The sequence below is a fragment of the Papio anubis genome, chromosome 17, assembly GCF_008728515.1.
Source record: "Papio anubis isolate 15944 chromosome 17, Panubis1.0, whole genome shotgun sequence".
Lineage (NCBI taxonomy): Eukaryota > Metazoa > Chordata > Mammalia > Primates > Cercopithecidae > Papio > Papio anubis.
In genome coordinates, this window is record NC_044992.1 from 54379352 (window position 1) to 54396206 (window position 16855).

The following is a 16855-nucleotide window of genomic DNA, read 5'->3' on the forward strand; positions in this document are numbered from 1 at the left end:
ATTCCAATATCAGTGGAGTATTCTTATAGATGTTCATTAGGTCTGCTTCTGTTGCTGTGTGTGAGAGATGAGCTCAATTCCTGAGATCCTGGTTAACTTTCTGTCCTGATCTGTTCAATGCTTGACAGGGAGGCCAGTCTCCCATTGCCATTGCATGGGAGCCCAAGTCTCTTTGCAAGTCTCTAAGGACGTTTTATGAATCAAGTGCCTCCCCTCTGTGTATTGGGTGCATGATATTTAGGGATAGTTAGCTCTTCCGTTGATCTGATCCCTTTCTATCCATTGCAAAATGGCCTTCTCGTGTACTTTTCGATCTTTCGGATGGTTTAAAAGCCTGCTTTATCAGAATTAGACTGTAACCTCTGCTTTTTATGTCTCCATTTGTTTGGTAACTTTCTCCATCCTTTATTTTGAGCCCATGTATGTCTCAAGTAGGATGGAATACAGCAGGACTGATGGAAGTCTATTCTTTATCCAAGGTATGGGGTCTGAAGTTCTTTTCATTGGAGCATTTAGACTATTTAGCATTTGCTACACACATTTGTTATGTGTGAATTTGATCCCAAATATTATGATATTAATCATGTTTTGCTCTGCTAGTTGATGCAGTTTCTTCCTAGCCCCATTTTAATTCTTTTTATACATTTTGGTGGCTTGCAAAATGGTTGGTAACGTTGTTCTTCTTCCATGTTGAGTGCTTCCTTCAGGGTCTCTTGTAGGCAGAATGGAGGCGGTTTAAAAATCTCTAAGATTGCTTATCTAAAGGATTTTATTTCTCCTTCACTTCTGTTGAAACTATTTTGGTTGATATGAAATTCTAAAGTTTGCGAAAATTCTTTTTCTTTAATATTAGTTATTGCCCCACTCTTCTAGTCAGAGTTTCAGCCGAGATTCATGGTGGCTTCTTTGGGAATCTGACCTCCTTCTCTTCTGCTGCTCTTAAGATTTTTCCTCTCCTCTACTTACGGTGAATCTGGCAAGTTCTATGTGTCTGAGTTGCTCTTCGAGGAGAGTATCTTTTATGGAAGTTTCTGTATTCTGCTTTTGATTTGAATGTCATTATCGTTCCCTACTATTGGGGTTTTCTCCGGATGATATCCTGAAAAGAGTAAGTCAACCGCATCTATTTTTCCCTTCACTGGCACCAACGATTTGGTCTTTTACATAATCCCATACTTTTGCGCTTAACGGCTTTCTTTTTCTTTTTGTTTCTTCATGAGTTTTATTCATTTGACCAATCGCCATTAATTTTCTTCCAAAGGATCGAGTCGGTAATGTTACTGAGCTTGTGTATTTGTCGTGATTTCTGTGGTTGTCATGGTTTTTCATCTTTTCATTTCATATGACTTTCTGGTATTAATTGAATGAATATCATTGAATTCTTTTTCCACTTTTTAAGATTTTAGTTTTCTTTTATGCTTAAATGTACGAATTTTTAGTTTTAAGAAATTTGATGACTGAGTTTTTCATCTCTGCCAAAGCGCATTATTCTCAACGAAGCTTTGATCCGTTGTTGGCGATGAGCTATGCGCCTTTGCCGGGAGATAAAATTATTTTTGAATTTGTGCTTTTTCTACACTCTGCTTTTTCCCCATCTTGTGGTTTTAGACTTGGGCTTCTTGGTCTTTGGATGATGGTGACAAATGTTAAGCAGGTAGGTGTCCTTCCCATTGATAGTTTTCCTTCTAAATAGTCAGGACCCCTGGCTGTAGGTCTCAGCTGAGACACTGTTTGAGGTTCACTCCAGACCCTGTTTGCCTGCATCAGCAGCAGAGCTGCGTGAAGACAGAATATTTCTGAACAGCTGGTGTACCTGTCTGATTCTTCTGCTTGTGCTTCCTCTCAGGGCAGAGCCCCAAACAGGGGGCGTGGGGCCGATCACTCCCGGTGGGGGAGGCCTCCCAGTTAGGGTTTGCTCAGGCCTGGGGACCCGCCTGAGTGGCAGGTAGTCTGGTCCTGCCTCAGATCCTGCCTCCGTTGGGATCCACGCCTCTTCAGCTGTGCTCAGGATGAGTCGCCAGCCTGCAGTATTTTCCGTTGCCAGCCGGCTGTTGTGCTACAGCTGCTGCTAAGTTGTAGCTGTCTGGTCCCTGAGGTAGGCTCACATGAGACAGAAAGGCTCTCCTTGAGCTGCTGTGGAGTCTGCCCAGCTGGGAGCTTCCAAAGCAGCTCGACATCACATTGCACTAGCAATGGCATGTTTCTCCAGCCCGGTATGCCAGCCTGCTCGGTGATTCAGATCACAAGTAGCAGCACAGAGGAGGCTCTGGGTTTGGGGTCTCCCAAAGCCAGGTGTGGGAGATCTCAGGTGTCGTGCCGCTGGAAGCTGCCACAGCTGGGGTGGGAGTTGTTCAATTTTCTGTGGTGTTGTGTGTCTCTGCCTCATGGTGGTGCTGGTTCTTCTTCCCCGCGCTTCCTTCTGTGCAGTGAGGCGAGCATGCCTCAGCCTAAGCTTTCTGCCTCCTCCGCTGAATGGCTGCAGCAGAGCTGACCAGCTAACTGACATCACTGCATCTCAGTGAGATGAACCAGTGTTCAGTTGAAAAATGAACACTGTCTTCTGGGGGTCAGCTGGTTTTGGAGTTGGAGGATTGAGTTGTCTTTATTCACAAGCCATCCTTGTCTACTGAAATTCATTTTTAACTTTAAATAAAATGTTGTTTATAAGACAGAATAAATGTTGAGGGATGATATCCCATTTCCACATTAATGTGATTTGTTATACATTGCATGCCTACATCAAAACATCTCATGTACTCTATAAATATACACAGCTACTAAGTACTCACAAAAATTAAAATTAAAAAAAATTTATGGGGCGGGGCCAAGATGGCCAATTAGAAGCAGCAGTGTTCAGAGGCTCCCATGCAAAAACAAAAAAAAACAAAAAAAAACCATAATAAACATGTAAATCCTTCACCAGCAGCCAAGGTATCCAGATTCTTATCAAAACGACTAGAAGACTAGTTTTACCAATGGAGAGAAGGAAGAACAGTGTGGTTGCAGTGGCCCACCTGCAAGACACATGGGGAAGGAGAACCTCCTGCCCCCAGCCAAGGGAGGCAGTGAATGAGCTTGCTACCCAGCTTTTTCCATGGAACTCTGCTTTTTCCATGGAACTGTGCAACCCACAGATCGGAAAATCCCACTCGTGAATCCATGCCACCGGGGCCTAGCGTCCCAACCCTGGGATGCACAGTTTCTTACAGCCTCTCAACTGGAATCTGCTTAAGCCTACTGAAATCCCAGTGGGGAGGGATGACCAGCATCAGCTGAGGCTGCCTATTGTCTAAGCCATTTGAATTCCTTGTGGGAGGGGCAGCAGCCAGCACTAGGACTTGCAACTGCCTAGCATGCTAAGCTCACTGGGCGGGGGAAGGGTGACACCCATTTCTATAGCTCCAGGCTGTACTTTTCCCCTTCTGGCACCAGGAAGGCTGGACGGCTTGGTCCTAAGACTTGTCCCAACAGCCCAACACACTGGCTGTGGCAGCCTGTGGCCAGAATGCCTTTTCAGGCCAAACCCTGACCCATCCTTCCTCATTGAGTAGGGCTTCCCTGCAGGATCTACAATAACTCCAGCAAGAGGCTCAGGGACAGAACTCGGATCTCCCTGGGCCTGAGCTCCTAGCGGGAGGGGTAGTCGCAGTCTCTGCAGACTAGCAGACTTAGCCTCTTCTCCTGGCAGTTCCGAGGAATCCTGGCAGCACAAACGAGTGGATTTCCCCCCAGTGAAGCACACCCGCTCCACCAAGGGACAAAGTTCTTCATTAAACGAGTCCTGTGGCCTGTGCCACCCAACTGGGTGAGACCCTCCAACAGAAGCTGTCAGACACTCTATACAGGAGTGATCCTGCTGGCATCAGGTTGGTGCCCCTTAAGATCAGAGGTCCCAGAAGAAGGAGCAGACACTCATCTTTTCTGTTTTCCAGCCTCTTTGAGTGACATCTCCAGTCACAGGAGTAAATCAGATTAATAAAGCCTGAAGTGAATCCCCAGCAAACTCCAGCAACCCTACAGAAGAGGGACCTGACTACTGAAAGAAAATCAAGCAGAAAGCGACAACAACAGCATCAACAACAACAACAAAAAAGACCTTCACAGAAACCTCATCCAAGGATCGGCAATCTCAAAGACCGAAACAAGAAAAACTAACAAAGATGAGAAGGAATCAACAAAAAAAATGCTGAAAACCCAAAAGACCAGAGTGCCTCTTCTCCTCCAAATGATTGCAATGTCTCTCCATCAAGCGTGCAGAACTGGATGGAGGATCAGATGGCTGAACTGACAGACGTAAGCTTCAGAAGATGGGTAATAAAACTACGATGAGCTACAGGAGCATGTTCTAACCCAATGCAAAGAAGCTGAGAACCTTGATAAAAGGTTAGAGGAACTGCTAACCAGAATAATCAGTTCAGAGAGGAACATAAATGACCTGATGGAGCTGAAAAACACAGCACAAGAACTTCGTGAAGCATACACAAGTAACCACAGTTGAATCAGCCAAGCAGAAGAAAGGATATCAGAGTTTGAAGACCACCTCACTGAAATGCAGAAAAGAATAGAGAAAAAAGAATGAAAAGGAATGAACTAAGCCTCCAAGAAATAGGGGACTTCATAAAAAGACCAAACCTACAATTGATTGGAATACCAGAAGGAGACAGGGACAATGGAAACAAGCTGGAAAACACACTTCAGGATATTATCCGGGAGAACTTCCCCAACCTAGCAAGACAAGCCAACATTCAAATTCAGGAAATACAAAGAACACCCCTAACATATTCCTCGAGAAGAGCAACCACAAGACTCATAATCGTCAGATTCTCCAAGGTTAAAATGAAGGAAAAAATGTTAAGGGCAGCCAGACAAAAAGGTCAGTTACCTATAAAGGGAAGCCCATCAGACTCACAGCGGATTTCTGTGCAGAAACCCTACAAGCCAGAAGAGAGTGGGGGCCAATATTCAAAATTCTTAAAGAATTTTCAACCCAGAATTTTATATACAGCCAAACTAAGCTTCATAAGTGAAGGAGAAATAAAATCCTTTAGAGACATGCAAATGCTGAAAGATTTTGTCATCACCAGGCCTGCCTTACAAGAGCTCCTGAAGGAAGCACTAAATATGGAAAAGAAAAACCAGTACCACCCACTGCAAAAACATACCAAAATATAAAGACTAATGACATTATGAAGAAACTGCATCAACTAATGTGCAAAATAACCAGCTAGCATCATGATGACAGGATCACATTCACACATAACAATATTAACCTTAAATGTAAATGGGCTAAATGCCCCAGTGAAAAGACATAGACTGGCAAATTGGATAGAGTCAAGACCTGTCAGTGTGCTGTATTCAGGAGACCCATCTCACATGCAAAGACACACATAGGCTCAAAATAAAGGAATGGAGGAATATTTACCAAGCAAATGGAAAGCAAAGAAAAGCAGGGGTTGCAATCCTAGTCTCTGATAAAACAGACTTTAAACCAACAAAGATCAAAAAAGACAAAGAAGGCCATTACATAAGGGTAAAGGGATCAATGCAACAAGAAGAGCTAACTATGCTAAATATATATGCACCCAATACAGGAGCCCCCAGATTCATTAAACAAGTTCTTAGAGACCTACAAAGAGACTTAGACTCCCATACAATAATAGTGGGAGAATTTAATACCCCACTGTCAGTATTAGACAGATCAATGAGGCAGAAGATTTACAAGGATATCCAGGACTTGAACTCAGCTCTGGACCAAGCAGACCTAATAAACATCTACGGAACTCTCCACCCCAAATCAACAGAATATACATTCTTCTCAGTGCCACATGGCAGTTATTCTAAAATTGATCACATAATTGGAAGTAAAACACTCCTCAGAAAATGCAAAAGAACTGAAATCATAACAGTCTCTCAGACAGTGCAATCAAATTAGAACTCAGTATTAAGAAACTCACTCAAAACCACACAATTTCCTGGAAATTGAACAACCTACTCCTGAATGATTCCTGGGTAAATAATTAAATTAAGGCAGAAATCAAGATGTTATTTGAAACCAATGAGAACAAAGAGACAATGTATCAGAATCTCTAGGACACAGCTAAAGCAGTTTATAGCACTAAATGCCCACATCAGAAAGCTAGAAATATCTCAAATTGACAACCTATCATCACAAATAAAAGAGCTGAAAAGACAAGAGCAAAGTAATCCAAAAGCTAGCAGAAGACAAGAAATAACAAAGATCAGAGAGGAATTAAAGGAGATAGACATCAAAAACCCTCCAAAAATCAACGAATCCAGGAGCTAGTTTTTTTAAAAAATTAACAAAATAGATAGACTGCTAGCTAGCCTAATAAAGAAGAGAGAGAAGAATCAAATAGACACGATAAAAAAAAATGATAGGGAGAATATCACCACTGACCCCTCAGAAATGCAAACTACCATCAGAGAATACTATAAACACCTCTATGCAAATAAACTAGAAAATATAGAAGAAATGGATAAATTCCTAGACACATACACCCTCCCAAGACTAAACCAGGAAGAAGTTGAATCCCTGAATAGACCAATAACAAGCTCTGAAATTGAGGAAGTAATTAATAGCCTCCCAACCAAAAAAAAAATGACCAAAAGGATTCACAGCTAAATTCTACCAGAAATACGAAGAGGAGCTGGTACCATTCCCTCTGAAACTATTCCAAACAATTGAAAAGGAGGAACTCCTCCCTAACTCTTTTTATGAAGCCAGCAACATCCAGATACCAAAACTGGGAAGAGATGGAACAAAAAAAGAAAACTTCAGGCCAATATCCCTGATGAACATCGATGCAAAAATCCTCAATAAAAAACTGGCAAACTGAACCCAGCAGCACATCAAAAACTTATCCACCATAATCCAGTCAGCTTCATCCCTGGGAGGCAAGGCTGGTTCAATATACACAAATCAATCAACATAATCCATCATGTAAACAGAACCAAAGACAAAAACCACATGATTATTTCAATAGATGCAGAAATGGCCTTTGGTAAAATTCAACATCCCTTCATGTAAAATAAACTATGTATTGATGAAACATATCTCAAAATAATAAGAGCTATTTATGACAAACGCACAGCCAATATCATAATGAATGGGCAAAAGCCGGAAGCATTCCCTTTGAAAACAGCACAAGACAAGGATGCCCTCTCTCATCACTTCTATTCAATATAGTATTGGAAGTTCTGGCCAGGGCAGTCAAGCAAGAGGAAGAAATAACGAGTATTCGAATAGGAAGAGAGGATGTCAAGCTGTCTCTGTTTGTAGATGACATGATTTTATATTTAGAAAAACCCAGCAGCTCAACCCAAAACCTTCTTGAACTGAAAAGCAACTTCAGCAAAGTTTCAGGATACAAAATCAATGTGCAAAAATCACAAGCATTCCTTTACACTAACAATATATAAGCAGAGAGCCAAATCCTGAATGGACTCCCATTCACAATCGCTACAAAGAGAATAAAATACCTAGGAATACAATTTACAAGGGACGTGAAGGACCTCTTCAAGGAGAACTACAAACCACTGCTCAAGAAAATAAGAGAGGACACAAACAAATGAAAAAACATTCCATCCTCATGGATAGGAAGAATCAATATTGTGAAAATGGCCATACTGCCCAAAGTAATTTATAGATTCAATGCTATTCCCATTAAACTATCATTGACATTCTTCCAGAATTCGAAAAAACTATTTTAAACTTCGTATGGAATCAAAGAAGACTCTGTATAGCCAAGACAATCATAAGCAAAAAGCACAAAGCCGGAGGCATCATGCTACCTGACTTCAAACTATATTACAAGGCTACAGTAACCAAAACAGCATGGTATGGGTACCAAAACAGAGATATAGACCAATGGAGTAGAACAGAGACCTCAGAAATAACATCACACATCTACAACCATCTGATCTTCAACAAACCTGACAAAAGAAAGCAATGAGGAAAGGATTCCCTATTCAATAAATGGTGCTGGGGAAACTGGCTAACCATATGCAGAAAACTGAGACTGGACCTCTTCCTTATACCATATACAAAAATTAACTTAAGATAGATTAAAGATTTAAATGTAAAACCCAAAACCATAAAAACCCTAGAAGAAAACCTAGGCAATACCATTCAGGGCATAGGCATGGGCAAAGACTTCATGACAAAAACACCAAAAGCAATTGGAACAAAAGCCAAAATTGACAAGTGGGATCTAATTAAACTAAAGAGCTTCTGCACAGCAAAATAAACTACCATCAAAGTGAACAGGCAACCTAGAGAATGGGAGAAAATTTTTGCAATCCACCCATCTGACAATGGCCTAATATCCAGAATTTACAAGGAACTTAAACAAATTTACAAGAACAAAACAACCCCATCAAAAAGTAGACATAGCAAGTGAACAGACACTTCTCAAAAGAAGACGTTTATGCAGCCAACAAACATGAAAAAAAAGCTCAACATCACTGATCATCAGAGAAATGCAAATCAAAACCGCAATGAGATACCATCTCATGCCAGTCAGAATGGCAATTATTAAAAAGTCAGGAAACAATAGATGCTGGCAAGGCTGTGGAGAAATAGGAATGCTTTTACACTGTTGGTGGGAATGTACATTAGTTCAACCATTGTGGAAGACAGTGTGGCGATTCCTCAAGGATCTAGAACCAGAAATACCATTTGACCCAGCAACCCTATTACTGAGTATATACCCAAAAGAATATAAGTTATTCTACTGTAAAGACACATGCACACATGTTTACTGCAGTATTATTTAAAATAGCAAAGACATGGAACCAACTCAAATGCCCATCAATCATAGACTGGATAAAGAAAATGGAGTACTTATACACCATGGAATACCATGCAACCATAAAAAGGAATGAGATCATGTCCTTTGCAGGGACATAAATGAAGCTGGAAGCCATCATCCTCAGCAAACTAACACAAGAACAGAAAACCAGACACCATGTGTTCTCACTTACAAGTGGGAGGTGAACATTGCGAACACATGGACACAGAGAGGGGAACAACACACACCAGGGCCTACTGGGGATGGGGGTCAGGGGAGAGAACTTAGAGGAAGGGTCAATAGGTGCAGCAAAGCAACATGGTACACATATACCCATGTAACAAATCTGCATGTTCTGCATATGTATCCTGTTTTTGTTATTTTTTTTTAGAATAAATTTTTAAAATATTTTTTAGAAAAAAAATGGGAATGGAAAATCCAGCATCCCTTAACATAACTAGAAGTTAATTGTAAAAATAAATACAATGAAAACCAGAGAAAATGAGTTAGAAACATTGGATTGTCACCTTGCTGAAATTCTGTGAGAAGTAATTTAGTCACCTTTAAAACTTTATACCGGGTATGCTTATCATGACTGTTAAAACAAGATCTAATTCTAAGTATGTTACTGACTCTTCGTACACCTGTAAATGTCTTATTAGTATTTGGTCTTTTGTATGAAAATATTAACCATAATCCTAAGAAATTGATAGTTTTCCCCACATTTTAGAGACATTAACTTTTGCTTGTATATCTCTCTTTTAATAAGGGGGGAAGATTGACGCCAGCAAAGTGGACATGGTTTTGGGAAACATGGGCATAAACCTCACTGAAAAAGAACTTGAAGATCTAACACAAAACCTACCAGTTGATGGTGAGAATTTTAGATATTACTGAACCCTACAGAAGAACTAGTCTTATAAACCTATTTATAATAATCATTAGAAATGTTATTTGGACCTGGATTCAGTGGTGCTTACCTGTAGTCCCAGCTATACTGGAGGCTGAGGCAGGAGGATCACTTGAGGCCAGGAGTTCAAGGCTGCAGTGCACTATGCTTGTGCCTGTGAATAGCCACTGCACTTCAGCCTGGGCAACAGAGCAAGACTCTGTCTCTTAAAAAAAAAAAAAAAAAAGTGTTTATTTGGTATCAAGAAGGCATTCTGAAAACCTTAGAGGAAAAACTCGAGTCCAAAGGAAGAACACATGCTATCTCTTGCTCGTTGCATGTGTATTTGGAGAAAGATTTCATGATCATGATTCATTCTCTCTCTCTCTCTCTCTCTCTCTCTCTCTCTCTCTCTCTCTCTGCTTTCCTTTTCTCTCTCTCTCTCTCTCTGTGTGTGTGTGTGTGTGTGTGTGTGTGTGTGTGTGTGTGTCTGTGTGTGTGTGTTTTTATATTCAACTTTTCTTTGTATTCCCTGTAAGGTAGGGAGAATTGATAGGTATTGCTCAAATTCCAATCCACACCTTTGGCCACATTTGCTAATAGGTGACATCAGTATTTATGTTTTTAAGGGCACTTAATCTTTTATGTTTTCTTCCCTTTTACTATGGCTAGGTATACCTGCTGTACATGACACCCATCTGAATCAGTGTTTGTCTGTCTCTCACTTTCATATGGGTCCTACGGGGGAAAGTTTATGGTGGACAATTTAAACCAGCTCCTCTCCTTTTCCATTTCCCCTGATGCTGGCATGTATACATTGTATTAACCTTTTTTCAAGTAACAGTGGTAAAATTTGAGACCCAGTTTTAGGTTGGAGAGTAATGAAATAGACTATACCCACAGTCCACATCTGCCTGAATCTTTTAAAGCACTACTGGCTTATGAGAATATATACCTCAAGAGATTTGGACTCTAAAAATTGTCAGTAATTTCCTGGGACTATATTTATCTTGGGGATCTATGGTAAGTAGTAATTTATTATAGGCAGAATTTCAGAATTTCTGAAACCCCTGGCCAAAATAAAATCTCTACCTTATTTTTAATACCTAATCCTGCCCTGGGTTTGTAATGTTATTTTATAACCTTAAGTAAGGAAGTTGTTGAACTATTACTAAAAATAAGTGAAAGTGTTAACAGGGCCACCAATAGGCCGGAAAATACACAGAAAGAGGAAAATTAATCTGGCAAAATTGTGGATTTGGTGGACGGTACTAGAAGAATATAATGAAAGAAAGTTAACAGAGAAAAACAAATAAGTGGGAGAGAAGAAAAGAGAAATGCCAGTGGTGGATAATAATTGGAACACCCCCAACAATTATCTGAGAAAAGTAGTGATTGTTATCATTCAGCCATTCCAAATAAAAGTTTAAAATGAAATAGGGAACTTTGTAAAGATAATGAGTTAAATGTACACATGTACTTTTATTTTAGGTGTGGTTGTGCTATTTTAGTATTATATTTTCTTTTTTGAGTTGATGCATTTGTCATTATAAAATGTCCCTTTTTACTTCTTGTAATTTTTCTTGCCTTAAATACTACTTTGTCCATATTACCAGTGTTACTAGCTTTTTTTCTGTTTTCATAGTGTATCTTTTCCCTCCTTTGATTTTCAGTCTATCTGTGCCCACATTGTTAAAGGATATATCTTGTATACAGCATATATTTAGACTCCATTTTTTGAGTCTGACAATCTCTCTTTTTTCTCTTTTGGTTAGTTTTTAGTACAGTTAATGTAATTACTGATATACATCTACAGTGCATGATTGCTGAGTTTTGACATACGATTATACCTGTGTAACCCAAACATCAAGATATAGAACATTATTGTCACTCCGGAAATTTCCTTCATGCTCCATCCCAGTTAGTTCTCACCCTACCCTAGAAGCAACCAATATGCCAATTTTTTTCTACCATAAATTAATTTTACCTACCCCAAAACATATAAATGGCTCATATAGTAACTACTCTTTTGTATAAAGCCTCTACTTTATATATATATTATGCTGCAACATAATTATTCCAAAAGTTGGTGTCATAAAGCAACTACTTGTTATGCTCACAGATTCTGTAGGTCAGGAATTCAGACAGGACATAGTGAGAATGGTTTATCTCTGATTCATGATGTCTGGGACCTCAGCTAGAAAACTCAGAAGTTAGGGTTCAGAATCATCTATGAGCTCATTCGCCCAAGTCTGGCAGTTGATGATAGTTATTGGATTGGGGCTGGAGAGGGTTTCTGCTTCTCTCCAAGTGTGTTCTCCATATGGTCTCACTGCATGAGCTATTTTGGGCCCTGTATAGCACAGTTGTTGGGTACCAAATTGAAACATTCTGACAGAGAGAGAGAGAGAGAGAGAGAGAGAGAGAATGCCAGATGAAAACTATCCTTTGTGTGATATAGCCTCAAAAGTCACATAGCATCATTTTCACCAAATGTTATTGTCAAAGCCATGGCAAAAGTCTAAGTCTAAACCTTGACTCAGTCTAAGCTCTTGGTGGGAGATGTATCAGTTAATGTTTTCTTTTTCTGTTTTTCTTTTCTTTCTTTTTTTTTTTTTTAAAAAGACAGTCTCGCTCTGTCACCCAGGCTGGAGTGCAGTGGTGTGATCTTGGCTCCCTGCAGCCTCCTCCTCCCAGGTTCCAGCAATTCTCATGCCTCAGCATCCCAAGTAGCTGGGACTACAGGCACATACCACCACGCCCAGCTAATCTTTTTGTATTTTTAGTAGAGACGGGTTTTCGCCATGCTGGCCAGGCTAGTCTCCAACTCCTGACCTCTAGTGATCCACAGGCCTCAGCCTCCCACAGTGCTGGGATTACAGGCATGAGCCACCACACCCAGCCACATCAGTCACATTTAAAGAAGAGGATGTCGGATGGGATATATATCTCAGCCATTTTTTGAAAATATGGTCTGCCAAAACTTCTTTTACTAAGCATAACTGTTTTTAGATTCATCCATGTTGTTGCTTGTATCAGTAATTCATTTGTTTTCATTGCTGAACAATAATCTATTGTACAAATCTATTATAACGTGTTTATCTCTTCTTCTATTGTTGGATGCAGATTTTTACTAGTGTTTTACTATAATGAATAAAGCTGCTATGAACATTCTTACACAAGTTATATGTGGACTTGTGTTTTCTTTCTCTTGGTGTAGGGAAAAGAAAGAGAGATCAGACTGTTAATGTGTCTATGTAGAAAGGAAAAATGTAAGAAGTTTCATTTTGACCTGTACCCTGAACAATTGCTTTGCCCTGAGATGCTGTTAATCTGTAACTTTGCCCCAGCCACTTTGCCCCAACCTCTTTGCCCCAACTTTGAGCTCACAAAAACATGTGTTGTATGGAATCAAGGTTTAAGGGATCTAGGGCTGTGCAGGATGTGCCTTGTTAACAAAATGTTTACAAGCAGTATGCTAGGTAAAAGTCATCGCCGCTCTCTAGTCTCAATAAACCAGGGGCACAGTGCACTGCGGAAAGCCCCAGGAACCTCTGCCCTGGAAAGCTGGGTATTGTCCAAGGTTTCTCCCCATAGGATAGTCAAAAATATGGCCTCGTGGGATGAGAAAGACCTGACCGTCCCCCAGCCCGACATCCGTGAAGGGTCTGTGCTGAGGTGGATTAGTAAAAGAGGAAAGCCTCTTGCAGTTGAGATAGAGGAAGGACTCTCTCCTGCCTGCCCCTAGTAACTGAATGTCTCAGTATAAAACCCAATTGTACATTTGTTCAATTCTGAGATAGGAGAAAAACCGCCCTATGGCAGGAGGCAAGACATGTTGGCAGCAATGCTGCTTTGTTATTCTTTACTCCACTGAGATGTTTGGGCAGAGAGAAACAAATCTGGCCTACGTGCACATCCAGGCATAGTACCTCCCCTTCAACTAAGGTATGACAGAGATTCTTTTGCTAACATGTTTTCTTGCTGACCTTCTCCCTATTATCACCCTGCTCTCCTACCGCATTCCTCTTGTTGAAGTAGTGAAAATAATAATCAATAAAAACTGAGGGAACTCAGAGACCGGTGCCAATGCACGTCCTTGGTATGCTGAATGTCAGTCCCCTGGGCCCACTGTTCTTTTCCTATACTTTGTCTCTGTATCTTATTTCTTTTCTCAGTCTTTCATCCCATCTGATGAGATATACCCACAAGTGTGGAGGGACAGGCCACCCCTTCACTTGGGTAAATACCTAGGTATGGAAATGCTGCATCATAAAGTAGATGCATTTTTAGTTTTAAAAGAAATTGCTAGAGATTTTTCCAAAGTGGATGCACCATTTTATACTACCACCAACAATGTCTAAGAGTTCTATTCGCTTCACTCTTTACCAACATTTGGTGTTATCAATATTTTTTATTTTAGTCCTTTGAGTCAGTATGTGGTGGTATTTCAATATTGTGTTAATTTACATTTCCCTGATGACTAATGATATTGGATACTTTTTCAACTGCTTGATAGCAAGTTATATACCTTCCTTTGTAATGTTTCTGTTCAAATTGTTTTGCCCACTTAGGGTTGTTTATTAATAGAGTTCTAGGAATTCTTTATATATCCTGGATACTAGCCGTTTCTCAGATATGTTTTCTCTCAGTCTATGGTTTGCCTGTTCATTTTCTTAATGGTGTTTTTTGGTGAGCAAAAGTTGTTAATTTTGATGAAACCTTACTTAGATTTTTCTCTTTCTTTATGATTATTGCTTTCCATATCTTTTTTATTTATTTATTTATTTATTTATTTATTTATTATTATACTGTAAGTTGTAGGGTACATGTGCATAACGTGCAGGTTTGTTACATATGTATACTTGTGCCTTGTTGGTGTGCTGCACCCATCAACTCGTCATATCTTATCTAGGAAATCCAAGTTACAAAGATATTCCCCTATGTTTTCATCTAAAAGCTTTAAGTTTTTAACTTTTGCAATTAAGTCAGTTGATCTATCTTTAATATTTGTGTATTGTGTGATGTATGAGTTGAAGTTCACTCTTTTCTATATGGATGTCTAGTTATTCCAACATCATTTGCTGCAAAGAGTTTCCTTTCCCCATCAAAATGTTTTGGTATCTCCATTGAAAATCACATGACTTTGTAAGTTCAATTTTTTTTATCCTCCAGCATTGTTCTTTCTTCTTTCTCTTCTTTTTTCCAGCCATAACACCCTGAATATGCCCAGTCTTGTCTTTTTCCCACAATTGCTTTAGATATTCTAGGTTCTTTTTTTCTATATAATTTTAGAATCAATTTGTCAATTTCTACACACACAAAAAAAGCATACTGTAATTGCCGTCAATGTATAGATTAATTTTGCAAGAACTGACATATTGATGATATTGAGTCTTCCAACTGATAAATAATGGACTATATTTATTTAGGTATTTAATTTCTCTTAGCAATGTTTTATAGTTTTCAGTGTAAAAGTCTTTTTACATCCTTGGTTAAATTTATTTCTAATATTTAATGTTTTCCAATGCTGTTGGAAGTGGAGTTCTTGAAATTTTATTTTCAAAGTATTTCTTGGTAGTGAGGAGAGCAAAGATCACCTGATAGCCATCAAGCAGACCTCCAGGGGCAAAAGTCCTTATCAGAGGAATTTAGAAGTAGTTAGACTTCCCTATTATCTAAAGCCACCATCTGGTAGCAGGTTTTTTTTTCCAAAAATGTATAAGAAACTAGAATTTCTATACATCTCCAAAATGCGTGCATGTCAAAACTCATTGTGCAACCCTTGCTGGCATCAAGGCACCAAAATGTCTACAAATGTAATTATTTATCATGAAGTATGTGGCTAAGATGATCCAAATTACCCTTAAGCTCCCGCTTTAAGGTCCATAAATACCCCTAAGGAAAATCCACCGTTACACACTCACTCCTCTCTTGCCAAAGTGCCCCACCGCACTCTTCTGCAGCGCTTGCCTTTTCAAACCTATACTGTGGTCCATAAATTAATCTTACTACCCACAAACCAATCACTTTTCGTTGCCAGGGCTCTGACACCTCACCCGGCAGGTAGTAAAAAAAAAAATAGCTGATTTTGGTATATTAACTTTATATTCTGTGACTTTGCTAAATTATGAATTCTAATAGTTGTTTTGTAAACTCCTTAGGATTTTTTACATAAACTGTCATGTCATCTGTAAATAGAGAAAGTTTTACTTCTCCCTTCTAAATCTTTTCACTTTTTTTTTTTTATACTTTAAGTTCTGGGGTACATATGCAGAATGTGCAATTTTGTTACATAGGTATACATGTGACATGGTGATTTCCTGCACCCATCAACCCATCACCTACATTAGGTATTTCTCCTAATGCTGTCCCTCTTCCAGTCCCCCATCCCCAGACAGTCCCTGATAATGTGATGTTCCCCTCCATGTGTCCATGTGTTCTCATTGTTCAACTCCCACTTATGAGTGAGAGCATGCAGCGTTTGGTTTTCTGTTCTTGTGTTAGTTTGCTGAGAATGATGGTTTTCACCTTCATCCATGTCCCTGCAAAGGACATGAACTCATCCTTTTTTATGGCTGCATAGTATTCCATGGTGTATATGTGCCACATTAAGTCTTTTCACTTTTAAGCCCAGGAACAAGGCTAATGGCTTCCCTCTGTCCCAGTACCCCAACCAACCCCATCTGGATTTTCGTCATCTCTTGGTTCCCCTTTATCCAGGTCATACCTTTGTAAATAAGTTCATTCTTTGATGCTCCATTTAAAGATATATTTTACCTGCCAGAGCCTGAATGGTATGGCTCTCTTTCTTTTCCTATTCTTACATGTCTTTGATTCCTTTTTCTCTTAATCAGCCCATCAGAACAAAATACATTTGATTAGTTTTTCAGATAACTAGCTTTTGTATTCATTTGTATTTTCACTGTCTTTCACTGCTTTTTTTTATTAATTTTTATTTTTGCCTGTATTAATAATACAGGAATTAATTCCAATCTCATAGGTTTTTGTTTCTTCATCTGTGGTTACATCCCCCACCTCGGATGGCATGCTTAGTTCCTTTTTGTCTTTCTGCTTTAATAATGAAGTTTAAACCATACATTTACTTCTGAATGCAGCTTCACTGAGTCTTCTTTAAATACAATTTCCTATTACA

The 16855-nt window shown here is 39.4% G+C and overlaps 1 protein-coding gene across 10 annotated transcripts in view; it reads left to right on the forward strand.

Annotated features, from left to right (window-relative positions):
* Nucleotides 1–16855, forward strand: part of LOC103878903 (EF-hand calcium-binding domain-containing protein 3) — a 514301-nt gene that overhangs the window by 309232 nt on the left and 188214 nt on the right. For all 10 annotated transcript variants that reach the window (XM_031657656.1, XM_031657654.1, XM_021929308.2 and 7 more), the window contains one exon: nt 9580–9684. In XM_031657656.1, the coding sequence (XP_031513516.1) occupies nt 9580–9684 (105 nt within the window). The remainder of the gene's footprint in view (nt 1–9579; nt 9685–16855) is intronic.